This window comes from Cetorhinus maximus, chromosome 1, assembly GCF_964194155.1.
Source record: "Cetorhinus maximus chromosome 1, sCetMax3.hap1.1, whole genome shotgun sequence".
Lineage (NCBI taxonomy): Eukaryota > Metazoa > Chordata > Chondrichthyes > Lamniformes > Cetorhinidae > Cetorhinus > Cetorhinus maximus.
In genome coordinates this window covers 234,180,790-234,196,832 of record NC_135879.1, presented here as the reverse complement: position 1 = coordinate 234,196,832, position 16,043 = coordinate 234,180,790, and the positions used below count along the sequence as shown (strand labels likewise).

The 16,043-nt window shown below is 40.1% G+C and overlaps 1 protein-coding gene across 3 annotated transcripts in view; it reads right to left on the bottom strand.

The window, feature by feature from the left end:
* Positions 1–410: 410 nt before the first annotated feature.
* Positions 411–16,043, bottom strand: part of dnaaf9 (dynein axonemal assembly factor 9) — a 253,896-nt gene continuing 238,263 nt past the window's right edge. For all 3 annotated transcript variants that reach the window (XM_078554544.1, XM_078554554.1, XM_078554564.1), the window contains 4 exons: positions 10,009–10,211; positions 9,695–9,760; positions 8,147–8,240; positions 411–6,226 (listed from right to left, as the gene is read on the bottom strand). In XM_078554544.1, the coding sequence (XP_078410670.1) occupies positions 6,120–6,226; positions 8,147–8,240; positions 9,695–9,760; positions 10,009–10,211 (470 nt within the window). In that variant the 3' untranslated portion in view covers positions 411–6,119. The remainder of the gene's footprint in view (positions 6,227–8,146; positions 8,241–9,694; positions 9,761–10,008; positions 10,212–16,043) is intronic.

Genomic DNA, 16,043 nt, shown 5'->3' with positions numbered 1-16,043 from the left:
GTTCTGGGTCAAAATCCTGGAACTCCCTCCCTAACAGCACTGTGGGTGTACCTACACCACATGGTCTGCAGCAGTTCAAGAAGGTAGTTCACCACCACCTTCTCAAGGGCAACTAGGGATGGGCAATAAATGCTGCCCAGCCAGCGAAGCCCACATCACGTGAATGAATAAAAAAAACTTTTCCAGGCTAACTGTTCTGGTAAGATAGTCGGAACCGTCGAAGTCTCTGATTATAAAGACCCATTGTTTTTCACCCCTCCACTTGAATGGCTTTCTGCACGATGGTTCTATGGTTACTTTGCTCATTCACCCTGCAATACTTGTTATTCTCCCCTCAATTTTAGAAAAAGGAATACTTTATTTCAGAATCCTGAATTGAACAGTGCTGAATTAAAGATGACCACTTTAATTGGTGAAACATATAAACTTTATTGAAAGTTGAATCGAAACGCAATTGCTGAAAATTACGTGTAAAAATTGCAAAACATCACACAACTACAAGTAAAAATGTGCCAACAAATACAAAAATAAATGGAAAAACTAATAATTATTCTATACAATTTGTTGGATTAATTATATCTTTTGCAGTGTAATAAATACAAGAGATGCAAAAAAGCTTCAGTCACACGCAAAACCAGTTTAACTGAAGTTACAGTAGTTTTGTGCAAATACAATTCAACCTTTTTAATTTAAAGATATTCTCCCCTTCCCAAAAAACACAAGCTAAAGTGGTTAAAGTTAGTATCAAAATGACAAATTTGGCACGCTTTCAAGTCAAACAAATAAATTCCTGAATTCACTCTTCATTTATATGAAGAAATTTGCTTGCAAAATTCAGCAAGTAATTGTCTAAAAGTTTATGTTATAGCTTTCAATTTATGTTATGAGGTAAATTATTTTGCTAATGGTCTGACGTTTAAAATTACATCATAAGTTGTAGGAAATCACAGTAAAGTCATTGTTATCAAACAAATAAAACTGTTCCCTTTTTTCTGAATACCAATTTTTTAACTGAATTCTTAAGTGCAAATACTGTTAGAATTCCAAATGGGAACACAAACTATAACTTAAATTAACCCTTGAGTCAAGTAGACAAGGGAATGTAAGTTAATTCAAGCTGCTGTGTTCCCTTCCAAAGAATGTACATTCCATAACTTCAGCGACCAGTACAAGACACTCTCCCAACAATAACGATGCAAGCACACTTTGTTAAGGCCTGCTAATAGTTTAACATCAAAACCCCTGGCTAGCATTCAGACTTTGCTTTGTAACTCCTGTTACTTTGATACTAAATCCCTTTCACCAACACCATTTTTAATAGAATGCTCAAAAGGTCAAAATTAACAGGAGGCCCAGAAACCCAAAGCATCTTAATGTAAGCGACTGCCTTAGCATTTAACTGAAGAATACAATTATTTCAATTGTGTTGTTTTTAAACTCAAATATCTTTTATATCCCAATCCAGTTAAATGCCAAACACCAAATAACCTCATAGAGACTACAGTAGTATCATTACCCAAGATATGTGTGGACTTAAAATTTTTACTTTGGTTGTCATTGTGCTTAGTAAAACCATTGTATTATGCCAAAACATTTGTCAATACACTTGTCTTTCTATTTCCAAACTTTAATAAACAAAGTCCTTTCATTCTTAAATGGGTTTAAGTGGGATTTTAAATAATCCATCACTATGATTTATACCATACATCTGCCGGCATTTTGGCATGAATGAAGGCAATCATACAAGTCACTTAGAAATATGGGCCTCTCGTATTCTGGGTTGAACTTACAAATATGTCACTGTACCCTATTCTGCTCATATGATTGACCTGACAGAACATACACAGCTTGTTGCTTTTTAATAAAAGCTAAAAGTGATTTACACTCTAGATTCCTTTGCAATTAATGAATTAATAAGCCACCAGCTATGTAGCTTACAACAAAATAACTTGCACTTTCAGTAGTGCAAGAAGTAATGCCTTGCATAATATTCTCTACTTTTTTCATTTTTGTTTCATCCAGAGTAATATAGCAGCAAAACAGCTGCCAAAAATCAGTAACAGCCCAAGTTATTATCAATAAGACTGATATAATCTTTGCTGCTCCCATTGGCAGCGAATTAAATGTGGTGAAAGGGCTAAGGCCATCTGGATGCCACATTGGACCAATTTCAAGTCAATTTATTTTTTTTTAATGTGCTATACAAAGAGAATGGCTGGCCACATCATATAGTGTCTCTATTCCTGCCTCTATAATCACAGAAGTCACTGATGTTAAACTAACATTTTAATGTAGCCTAAAATACTTAACTCCATCTTAGTGATATCAAAGCAGCTTAGCTTATTCATAGCTTATGATGGACGACATTTGCAATACCATGTAATATTACAACACATTTCTTTATATATGAACCTAAACTATCTTGGGTGGGCCCGAGTTTAGTTTTAATTATATATTACAGCATTGTATCTTAAAAAGAGACTTTATTACAGTGCAAGATGATAATTTACTTGCGTCAATTAATGCAAGTTCACCCCAAATCAAGGTTTAGCAGTTAGCTTTAGAGTGGCTCACTGCTGAGTCTTAATACAGCTTCAGCTAGAAAACATTACAAAGCTTTTAAAATATTTAGGCACTGTTATTTCTATTTCAGATATAAATTTATTTTTAAAAAGTTCATGTCGCCCATCAAAACTCTACGTTGGGACACACAAAAGCTATTTCTTTGCCGTCCCAGCGACTTAACATTAGTTATGACGTTATACTGGTAAACAAATACTCAACCCTACCAGGATATCACACAGCATAGCTGTAAAAACTATTTTTAGAGGAAGGCTTCAAAGCGTTTCTATATAGTTTTCTACTTCTCTCAAATATAGACATTAATTGCTTTGTCAGCTAAATGTGCTTAAACTGCCATTTACTCATTAGACTTGCAAAGTTGTCAAAAAATGCTCCTTTCATTTAGTTTTCCATTTGTTTAAATTCAGTTACACCGCTGCAAATGGTGACAAAGCTTAAAGTTTTCTTTATCATCCCTACAGCAAAACATTACAAGTACCTGAGGTGTTGACTGCAAGTATTGGTGATCAGTGTTACCATCCTGATCGGTTAAAATTTACCCTCGTCCAGAGATAAGTGGAACAAAATTTGCTTTTTGTGCATTGTAATGGAAAATTTCATCCACATTAGAATATGACCACTATCCTTAGAATGCTGTACCGCAATGCAACTTAACATGTGAAGGAAGATTTTCTAGCCTATCTTCTGGAATAAAGGGAGTCAGTTGTAAATTTCAGGGTAGCAGATTACTGAATTTTGGAATCAAGTTACTGGTTGCAAACCCCAAATCGTCATTATAAAGCTTGTCAAATGCTTGGAACTTCATTCTCTTGGATGAACAGAATATTTAAAGAACCATTTAGTTTGGTTTTATCAAAACCTGACTTTACTTTATCACATTCACGATGGTAAAGTTTAAAAGCTTTCACTCTGGAAGAAAATCAATGATATTTGGTGACTGGTGACCCAGTCTGTGCATTTTAGGTACACACCTCTGGTATGTCAAAGTAAATGGCAGCATTAGGATTCACCAACAGCCGTTCCCCTAGAATGTATCTACTGGTTAATTTAGCCTTGCGTACCATAAGCTGTTATTCATGCATAAAGGCAAGTCACATGCATAACTAAGTGGTACAAGAGCCCAAGAACAACACCCAAAGGCAGGTGCACATTGAATTCAAGAAAACCATATCCTTCTTTTTATATCCAAATGGAGGAATGCATGGTTCCTTGCATGGTTAAATATTACATAACAAGGAAAACTTGCTGTTCAAATACATAGGTTTTCGTCTTTATAATTCTTGGGCCCCTGCTTAACCTTAAAATGCAAGTACATTTAACTATTCCTTAGCTGAGTACTGTAATGCCACAGCACTTTTTCTGGTTTTGCTCCTACGTTATTTCAACAGCTATCCATAACTACTTCACAAAGCTGGCATCGCTTTTTAAAAACCATTTATATGTATCATCTTATTTTCTAGTAATAGAAGACAGCTGTTTGATTTGGGACACAAAAACATGGGGCTCAGTCTTCTTGTGTTTTTCTAATCAAAACATAGATGAGTACAGTTGAGCCAAGTCCTAGATGAATAAAACCATTGTTGCAGAAACAGAAGCACGCTGAACAATATGGTTAATGCTATTTACCTGCTGAATACCTTTAGTACTCAAGTGCATTATCTGATGTGTTGCACAGCAGTGCTACAAGTTTCGTCTAGAGTAGACTCGGACTTATTTTTTAGGAATGCTCAAACTGTGGGAGCCAACATGATACACGGGAATTGTGTAACCCACTTATATAGGCCACAAAGTACAAAGTGCAGCAAAAAAAAAGTTTGTTCTTCACATTTTTTCCAAAAGTAATGAGAATGCAGAACCAATAAACAAATTAACCTGAACACATCATATTTCATTACAGAGGTTGTCAATTCTACTCTCCATATCGTTAATATTTGTTCACAGAGAATAGGATAGGAACACATGTTTCAGTTTACTTTGCAAAAGTTGTTATTCCACCAAGCCAACTGTTCGGCAGTACCTGATTTTTCTAAAATTGTACTTTATTTTTTTCTGTATACGGAAGATACACAACAGGATCTATTGTATCCTCACTTTCACTACCTCAGATTAATGCAGCATAAATAAAAATGTTACATACAGGAAAATTACCATTTAAAAGAACATGTCAGTTATCTTTTACTTTTCTAATTTGCAGGCATCTCAATAGTTAGGGACAACTTAGAGTCATGAATAAAGAAAAGGCTAACAGATGTCACAAGAATACTTACAAGAGTAAGTCTGTCCCGATTCAGCATTAAAAATCTGGCAATCATTACTTACATATAAGGCAACCCTCTTTCCACAACTTCTTATTCATTTCTCTAAAGGCCAAATAATTTTGGCCAGGAGCTGATGGTGGACTTGAGATGGCGATAGGGATAGAAAGGCAGGGAAAATTAAGGAAGCACAGACATACATGCAATACTGTGTGCTTGTGTGGGAGATCCTTTTTAAAATTAAATTCACACAGAAATTTAATTTAACAAGCCAGATCAATGTACCTTCTTTATGTAACTACATTACTGCACACAGATCTGTTATCTGTGGTTTAGGATTTGTACTCAGTACCAGAAGTGAATCTAAACACATAACCACAAACACACAAGTGATTAATCGAATGTGTAACAATCAGACACCATAGCTGCATACCTACTTATAACTTTGCTAATACTTCTGTAAACCAAATTTATGGTAAAGGACTTAATACCAAGATTGCATAGACCAATTCCATGGAATACTTGTACTAATCTCAACTTGCATCTCTACAGTATGAGGTAAATAATCCATTGCTCTAATTGTAGAAAGAAAGCATTTAAAAAAATAAAAACTCCAGGACCTCCAGACAGAATGAATCTTGCTACACAAGATACATTGACTAAATCTAGATTGTCGTTGGTTTGGTGGAATTAGCAGCTTTTAAAACAAAAGTACAAGATGTGTGTTGATTTCCAACGTGTAATGAGTTCCCCTGTAGTGAATTTGAGCAGGTATATTTGCTTAATATTCCAGCTTGAAGTCACGTATGCTGTGTCCTTTCTTAAACAGCAAGTAGTATAACTTCAATTACTTCTGGGACAGACTATATCTAATCCAGGGCCCTGGAAGATTTATAAAGTGTCAAGCTTTGTACTTTATCATGTTAATTTTGTCTTGCTAAATAAAAGTGAACATTGATTCAGATCCAGTCAGCAAAAAAGGTTCATCTTATGTAACTATCCTCCTAATACAGACTTAGATGACGATGGTCAGCTAGTGGGAAATTATTAGAATTCCATCTGTTGCATTCAAATATAGCTATCAACACTTGCAAATTCCCACAGGTTTTTCACTTGTTTTGTTTAAAGTCACTTAGTGAAACATACCTTGATGCATAACAAAAAAAGTTCTGATTTTAACTGGCTCCAATTCAGCTTCAGGCAATTTGTTCGTTATCTGGAATTTGTTCTCCCAGTCTAATACAAAAACATATCACACCATGAACTTAATGGATCTTAAATTTATGGCTCAAAGAGATCTTGACACACTTGCTTTTCAATTTCTGTGTTGTACTTCTCAATCTCCTTGTTCACTTCCGATAGATATTCTTCAATGAAAGTGTCCATCACTGATTTGAAGTTACAGATGTAAGGTAAGTCAATCATTCTCCATATGATCTTTCTACAACTTGCATTACAAATAACATTGCTCATCCAGGAGTTTCAAACGCCTCCCCCGAATTAAGAACAGGTTTGAATGCAATGAATCCTTTATGTGCAATTTTATCTATGCTAATAATGAACAGAGGGTGAAAGGGTGATACAGAGTGGACAAGAGCAGAGGGGGCGTGAGAGCACAGGGAGCGAGAGAGGGCGGGAGAGCTAAAGAGACAGAGAGAGGGCGTGAGAGCGAAAGAAAGAGAGGGAGAAGGAGAGAGTGAAAGAGGCAGTGGAAGAGAGCTGGTGAATGAAAGAAAGAGAGAGATAGTGAAAGGCTGAGAGTGGGGGAAATCATGCCTGATAAATTTATTAGAATTCTTTGAGGAGGTAACAAGCAGGATAGATAAAGGGGAACCAGTAGATGTAATATATTTGGATTTCCACACGGTTTTTGATAACGTACCGCACATAAGGCTACTTAATAAGAGCCCATGGTGTTGGGGCTATATATTAGCATGGATAGACGATTAGCTAACTAATAGAACACGGAGTTGGGATAAGGGGGGCATTTTCAGGATGGCAACCTGTAACTAGTGGAGTGCCACATCAGTGCTGGGGCCACAATCATTTACAATATATTAATAGCTTGGATGAGGGAAATGAATGTACTATCGGCAAGTCTGCAGATGTCACAAAACTAGGTGGGAAGGCAGTGAGGATGTCACAAAGTGAGGATGACACAAAGAGTCTACAGAGGGAAATAGACAGGTTAAGCGAGTGAGCAAAAAACTTGGCAGATGGAATATGATGTGGGAAAATGTGAGATTATGCACTCTGGCAGGAAGAATAGAGGAACTGAATATTATTTAAATGGAGAAAGACTGCAGAAAGCTGCAGCACAGAGGGATTTGGGGGTCCTCGTGCATGAATCACAAAAAGCTAGCATACAAGTTCAGCAGGTAATAGGGAAGGCAAATGGATGTTGGCCTTTATTTCAAAGGGAATGGAATATAAAAATACGGAAGTCTTGCTAAAACTATACAAGGCACTAGTTAGATCACACCTATAATACTGTGAACAGTTTTGGTCCCCTTATCTAAGGGGAGATATACTGGCATTGGTTACAGTCCAGAGAAGGTTCACTAGGTTGATCCTGGGTATGGAGGGATTTTCTTATGAGGAGAGGTTGAGAAGGTTGGGCCTGTACTCATTGGAGTTTAGAAGAATGAGAGGCGACCTTATTGAAACATATAAGATTTTAAGGGGGCTTGACAGGGTAAATGCTGAGAGGTTGTTTCCCCTTGTCAGAGACTAGGAACCGAGGGCATAATCTCAGAGTAAGGGGTCGCCCATTTAAGACAGATATGAGGAGGAATTTCTTCTTTCAGAGGGTAGTGAATCTGTGCAATTCTTTACCGCAGAGGTTGCAGAGGCTGGGTCATTAAATATATTCAAGGCCAAGATAGACAGATTTTTAATCAGTAAGGGAATCAAGGGTTATGGGAAAAAGGCAGGAAAGTAGAGTTGAGGATTATCAGATCAGCTATGATCTCATTGAATGGCGGAGCATATTTGACTGGCCAAAAGGCCTACTTCTGCTCCGATGGCTTATGGTCTTCTCACAAACCTGAGATAATTCAAAACTCTGTTGCCCATATCCTAATTCACACTAAGTCCCAGTCATCCATCTCCCCTGTGCTCATTGGCCCAAACACAAAAACAGAAAATGTAAGTTTAAACAGTCTTAAATGTTGAGCTGGAGGTTCGAGTCCCAAAGTTCCCAAAGAGATTCAAAATATAAAGTATTTAATAAAAACCGATTTAAAATGCCCACTTAATCGATCTCAAACTCAAATTACTAATTTTAAAGCACAAACTTGAAAGGATACATGGGTGATAGTCACTCTTTTCTCCGAAGAAGTTAACAAACTGGTTTCCATTGTAAAACCAACCAGGCGGAGGTAGCTCCAAGTGGCGTTTCACCTGTAGGTTAAAAGATCTAGAATTTTAAGAAAATACCCATCACACATTTAATACTTGATTTTAAACCTGTTTTGATTAATGCACTGGACTATCGAACTCTTCATACTGAGGTCTAAAGATTTGTTGAAATTAAGACAATACAGAACAGCTTCTGACATTGGGAGTACAACTTGTAAGTTTGCAGATGAAACTTGGTAATGAAGCAAATAGCATAATAACAGCAGTCTTCAGAAGGACAGAGAAAAAACAGAAATGGGCAGACAGATGGCAAGTGCAATAATGTGGATCGTGTGAAGTGACACACTTTGGAAGAAATAGCATAGAGGGGAAATATAATTTAAATGATGAAAGGTCATCAGCTTGAAACATTGACTTTGATTCTCTCTCCACAAATGGCTACGTGACCTGCTGATTATATCCAGCACTTTCTACCTTCATTTCAGATTTCCAGACGCTCCGGTATTTTGCTTTTGTATAATCTAAATGGTACTATTTTGCACAGGGTGCAAGAACAGAAAATTCTGGGTATTCGTATTCTACATATCTTCGAAGGTGACTGAGTAAGTTGAGAAGGTGGTTAGCAAAGCGTAGGATACTTGGCTTTGTAAATAGGTGCATTCAATACTAAAATAAGGTGTAATGCTAAATCTTTAAAAAAATCTCTGGTTCGGCCTCAGCTGGATTATTGTGTATAACTATGGGTGTTATATTTTAGGAAGAATGTCAAGGTCCTGGAGGGGGTACAAAGGAGGGAGTTCAGTTTTGTGGAGAGACTAGAGAATCTGGTATTGTTCTCCTCTGAACAAAGATTAAGGGGAGACATAACAGGTATTCAAAATTATGATAAGTTTGATAGAAAAAGTAGGGAGAAACTTGTAAGTGGATCAAACCTGAACTGATTAAAGAAGGGGGCAGGAGAAACTTTTTCATACAGATGGTTGTTAAGATCTGAAACAAACTACCTGAAAGTATAGCGGAATCAGATTCTAAAGTAACTTTCAAAAGGCAAAAGGCAATTTTCAAAAGGCATGTACTTCAAGGGGATGAATATGCAGGGCTGCAGGGGAGAAAAAAAAAATGGGATTGGACTAAATGGGACAGCACTTTCAAAGAGCCACTCAGGCAGGCCTAGCCCAATGGCTCCCTTCTGAGCTGTAAGGTTCTATGATTCTAAGACAACAGGGAGGTAATGTTTCCCTTGTCGTAGTACTCTACAACTGGTCCCTGTGTCAATAATGGGTTCGCTAATTTCCTCTCCCTCTCCATGAGTTGTGAATCACCTCCACCCTGCTCCCCATATAGCTCAACCAAGAATGCAAGAATACAGACAGCGACTGTACATCAGCATGCGGTGCCATTCAGCTGCCTCAATTATCTCTTTCAACTAACTCATGTGACAACCAACAGGTTCAGGCTTCATTGCAAATGATCAAATCGGTTGACTGAGTACTTACATGGACATTTTTTATTTCTTGTTTGGTGAGGGTCTCAAATGTCTTGAGAGGTTTCTTCTGCTGTTTCTACAGAACAAGATTGGCATTGGTGAAATATTCACAGCATTCTAACTAGAAGAATAATAATGATTCCGATAAAAAAGATTAGCATCAGTTTCAGCGTAGTTGTAAAACGGCACAAATCTGGCACAGTTTAAGGGTTAGAAACATAGTCAGACAATCCAGTAATATAGCTATTGCATGAAGGAGGTTTAAAAAAATGCATTTACAAGAGTCAGAAATGTATCGGACACATTTGCATTCCAAAACTCTACCTGGCTTGCACACTGTCGCAGCCAGTCCTTCATGGTCTCCTCTTTCAGCATGCAGCCGATGAAAACGACAAAACTGTCAAGCTTTTTCCCACTGGTCCTCCCATCACCTTGTAGAGGAGGTGGAGAAGGGCCATCTTGTAAGGGTGCCATGCAGAACATATTAGTCTGAGTGTTGTGGCAGATTTCAAACATCTTTTCAGAATCTGTAAGGCACAGCAAGTAAAAATAAGACAATGATTTATAAAAGATGATTCCAAATATGATTGAGAACATATTGAAATTCTAAAAGCTGTAGAAAAAGAAGGTGGCCTATAGATTACTGAAAACCATCATAGGAAAAGCTTTTATGCTTAGTCAACAGGCCAATTATTTTTCTTTGTTGCATGCTAGAATGATGCAACGCTTGCAGGCAAGGCGCTGGGCTTCCAAATTACTCCCAGGCCTCCAGTTCTGCAGCCAGCTGCAAGGATGTAATCAGACATTGCTAGGAGGGGCTTCAAGAATGATTCTATGTTCAATCTTCTCTTACCAACTGTGAAAAAGCATCTAACAGACATTTAGTACACTTAGAGATCCATCACCAGTTTGTCTCTAAACTAAGCTAGAGAAATATGCAGATCGGACTTCAATTTACCAAATGTGAAATTCCCCCAAAGCGACACAACCCATTGATTTGAGCAGAGGGATTATGTATAGGGTAGCAGTTCTTTTAAAGAGCTGTTCAGTTCAGTCCACACCCTGCAAATTAGTCCCTTTGAAGTACATGTCCAATTGCCTTTTGGAAGTTACTTTAGAATCTTATTCCACAACACTTTCAGATAGTGTTCAAGATCTTAAACATCCGTGTTAAGAAGTTTATCCTTATGCCCACTGTAGGTCTTTTATCAAGTATTATAAATCTATAACCTCAAATTACCAATCCACCTACCAGAGGAAATAGTTACTCTCTATTTGCTCTATCAAACCTATCATCATTTTGAATACCTCTATTAGGTGTCCTCTAGAGACTCCCAGTGGTAGATGTAAAGCTGTGTAGCTTACTAACACAGTGAACTGCCAGCTGCTCATCCAGCGAGGATCAACTGATCAATTAGCTCATTAGCATGCAAGGTTATCTAGAACTTAGTGGGAACAATCCTTTGCCTAGTGACAGGACTAGTCCGAAAAGCTCCATTAGTGAGCTTGTCTAGTTAGTCAATAGTCAACAATCCCCTACAATATTGCACACCAACCTGGCTCAAGTATCATACCGTTACATCTGTCATACAGGGAGCTTGATTCCAAATTTCTATCTCCAGGCATATTATTTTTGAGCCACATCAATCCCATTTACTTTCCCTAGATGGATGTTTAGGCAATAGATAACTGACAAGATTTGACCCCTCATTAGGTGGACAGAAGGTAGTGCGAGCCACAGGGGCAAACAATGGAGCACTATAAAATGTAGTTTCTTCAGAACTGACAGGCCAGACACATTCCTATGTGGGAAAACATAGATGCACAAAACTGGGTTTCACTCCCTTACTATATAGAACACATTTTCATTTCCCAATATAGTCAGTCACTTTTGTTTATCTGCATTTACTGACAAGCTAATAAAACTATTGAAGCAAGAGAATTTTTGTTGAATATCAGAACCCTAAGCTTGCTGCAAACCGGTGACCTGGTAGTGGGATGCAGGGGAAGGAGGTACTGGAGAAGTAGTTTTTTCATTGCAATGGAGCATCCAACTAAATTACTTGGTCAAGAGTTGGTGTATAGGGACACTGGGCAAGACAGGCAAGATCATCCTTATGGATAATCCATCTCGGCCTCCTCCAGAGGTCCCCAGCATCACAGATGCCGGTCTTCAGCCAATTCGATTCACTCCACATGATATCAAGAAAAGGCTGAAGGCACTGGAAACTGCAAAGGCTAAGGGGAAGACAATATTCTGGCAATGGTACTGAAGACGTGTGCTCCAGAACTTGCCGTGCCACTAGCCAAGCTGTTCCAGTTCAGCTACAACACTGACATTTACCCGGCTATATGGAAAATTGCCCAGGTATGCCCTGTAAACAAAATGCAGGACAAATCCAATCCATCCAATTACCGCCCCATCAGTCTACTCTTGATCATCAGTAAAGTAATGGAAGGGGTTATCAACAGTGCTAACAAGCAGTTCTTGCTTAGCAATAACCTGCTCACTGACACTCAGTTTGGGTTCCACCAGGGCCACGCAGCTCCTGACCTCATTACAGCCTTGGTTCATAGACAAAAGAGCTGAACTCCTGAGGTGAGGTGAGAGTGACTGCCCTTGACATCAAGGCAGCATTTGACAGTGTGGCATCAAGGAGCCCTAGCAATACTGGAGTCAATGGGAATCAGGGGGAAAACTCTCCGCTAGTTGGAGTCATACCTAGCACAAGGGAAGATGGTTGTGGTTGTTGGAGATCAGTCATCTCAACCCCAGGATATCACTGCAGCGGTTCCACAGGGTAGTGTCCTCGGCCCAACGATCTTCATATCTTCTGATATTCAACATCAATGACCCTTCTTCCATCATAAGGTCAGAAGTGGGGATGTTCGCTGAAGATTGCACATTGTTCAGCACCATTCGCGACTACTCAGATGCTGAAGCAGTCTATGTCCAAATGCCGCAAGACCTGGACAATATACAGGCTTGGGCTGACAAGTGGCAAGTAACATTCACATCACAAGTGTCAGGCAATGATCATCTCCAACAAGAGAGAATCCAACCATTGCCCCTTGATCTTCAATGGCATTACAGTATGTACCATCTACAAGATGCACTGTAGGAATTCATCAAGGCTCCTTCGACAGCAGCTTCCAAACCCATAACCACTACCATCTAGAAGGAGAAGGCCAGCAGATAAATGGGAACATCACCACCTAGAAGTTCCCCTCCAAGTCACGCACTATCCTGACTTGGAAATATATCGCCCTTCCTTCACTGTCGCTGGGTCAAAATCCTGGAACTCCCTTTCTAACAGCACAGTGGGTGTACCCACACCAGATGGACTGCAGCGGTTCAAGAAGGCAGCTCAACACCACTTTCTCAAGGGCAATTAGGGATGGGCAATAAATGCTGACCCAGCTAGCTAAGCCCACATCCCATGAATGAATACAAATAGACCCACAAATGCAGGTAGGCAAATTCAGCAACTTTCAGATAATGCGACTCCTCAGATACTGAAGCAGTCCATGTCCAAATGCAGCAAGACCTGGACAATATCCAGGCATGGGCTGACAAGTGGCAAGTAACATTCGCGCCACACAATGACCATCTCCAACAAGAGAGAATCCAACCATCGCCCCTTGATGTTCAATGGCATTACCATGACTGAATCCCTCACTATCAACATCCTGGGGGGGTTCCCCTGACCAGAAATGAACTGGACTAGCCATATAAATACTGTGGCTACAAGGACAGGTCAGAGGCTAGGAATCATGTGACGAGTAACTCACCTCCTGACGTCCCAAAGCCTGTCCACCATCTACAAGGCACAAGTCAGGAGTGTGATGGAATACTTCCCACTTGCCTGGATGAGTGCAGCTCCAACAATACTCAAGAAACTTGACACCTCCAGGACAAAGCAGCCCGTTTGATTGGCACCACATCCACAAACATTTACTCCCTCCACCACTGACGCACAGTGGCAGCAGTGTGTACCATCTACAAGATGCACTGCAGGAATTCACCAAGGGTCCTTCAACAGCACCTTCCAAACCCATGACCACTACCTATCTAGAAGGACAAGGACAGCAGATAGATGGGAACACCACCACCTGGAAGTTCTCCTCCAAGTCACTCACCATCCTGACTTGGAAATATATCACCGTTCCTTCACTGTCGTTGGGTCAAAATCCTGGAACTCCCTTCCTACAGCACTGTGGGAGTACCCACACCAGACGGACTGCAGTGGTTCAAGAAGGCAGTTCACCAGCACCTTCTCAAGGGTAACTAGGGATGGGCAATAAATGCTGGTCCAGCCAGGGAAGCCCATGTCCCATGAATGAGTAAATAAAAAATCTTCTCCTAAACAACATGAAGTGGGGTTTTCAAGCTCCACGGCGATTTGGGGGCGGGGCCTGGTCGCCGAGGGTGAAAATGATGCGGGATGATGTCGGGAGGAATCCCCAACGTCATCCTGGTCCCTTTAAATTTTTAGGAAGGCGAGCGGATAGTGAAATCAGCTGTCCGCCCGCCGACCTGTCAATGGCCAATTGAGGCCATTGACAGGCTAGTTAAAGTACTTAAAGACCTGCCCGGCCAGCCTTAAGGCTGGCAGTCAGGCCAGGAGTCCCAGTGGGCTTCTGGTTATTCATGAAACTTCATCCACTGGCGGGATGAAGTTTCATATCCATTTTGTACAAAAATAATAAAGTTTGTGTGTTCTTTATTAACATGTCCCATCTCCTGTGACATTGTCACATGAGGGGGACATGTTAATAATTTTTTAATGTTTCTATTTTTAAAGTTTTTACCACTGTCAGTAATCTCCCTGAGACAGCACTTTGCCTCATGCACGCGAAAGAGCGCACTTTGACAGGTGGGGAATCCCTCCCCACCCCCCGCACAGGAAGCGTAAAGCGCTTCCTGTCGGGAATGCCGCTGGGCGGGCCTTAATTAGCCCGCCCACTTAAAATGGCCCCGTTACAGTGGCGGGGGTCGGCTACCCGCCCACCACCAATCCGGTGGGGCCCGCCCGCCATCCAAGGGCAAGATTCTGCCCTATGGGTTAAAATTGTTCCTGGATGCTAAGCTTACAGAGTGTCACAAACACATCACCTGAGAACATCTTGCCGGATGATTAGTGCTTAGCACCCACTTTGATCCAGCACATCGTTCTGGACAGACCTGCTCAGTGCTGATGTTATTTCCACAACTGAATGCAATGGATCCTATCAAGATGAGCTGACCCTGGCTCCAAAGTTGACCTCTATGTAACAGATTTCTCTCTTCCCATGACAGGATGTTGTCTGAGGCCATTTGGTTGTGACAACTGCCTCCTTCATTTTTTAATTAGATTACATGATGGTGGTTATCCTGTGTCATTGTTGTGATGTCTTACATTCCAGTTCTTCTTAATGGTATCAGTTTCTGTTGCAGGTGGCACTGTGATTGTAACGCAATTAGAATAGTATATAAACTGCTTGAAACTCTTATTATTGGAGAAGTCTCCTGGTTTACCAGTAGAAATCCTCTCCCCACCGGTGTAAAAATAAAGGCTGCTTGACGTTTAAATGAAAGACCCTGTATTGAGTGTTAGTTTAAAATACTCCACAACAGATGGTTTTCTCTTGGACACCTTCCACAAGGGTCCACCTCCAGGGTTTTGATCTCTCCTTCCTATGTTCCTTCCCCCGGAATTACCACTTTGGAAGCTTTGCCTTGCATGCACTCTCTCTTTCATACTCATGCGTGCCAACAGAACACCACTGCTTTACAGGGCTGTAGTAAAGAGTTACCGGCCTTTGGCTGCCTCCTTGGATCTTCTGGCCTCTCACAAGCCTATTTTGATTTAAGTCTGTGTCCGGCAGCTTTCTCTCTTTAAACGTGGAGTCCTCCTCCGCTCCTCACTCTTAACTTCACTTAACAGGACCTTTTCCTTAATACTGTTCTTGTCCTTTGACTAGAAGGTGTTCTTGCGACCCCCTTTCTTCTGTTCTTTTGAGAAATCTGCTTCCTGCACCTCTCTCCAATCCAGCTTCTCTTATCTCCTGTTTCCAACTGAACAAAAAATCTGCTTTCTGTTTTTGTGTGTCTGTGGGCTGCCTGTTGCTAGGCAAAAGCCCAGTTTTCTGACTTCAAGAGTCATAAAACCTCATTAGAATGGAGGTATACAAACAAACCCAAAGATACACAGCCAACATTCTTCAAAGTGAAATGAAGCCCAGGTTTCATCCTCAAATAAAACTTACTTGAACTTAAAAGCTATGGCTTATTCTTGACACCCACAAATAAAAATTCAACTTACTTAAACTATATCTAGTTCCTAACAGACTGCACATGAATTAATGTGGATATTTTG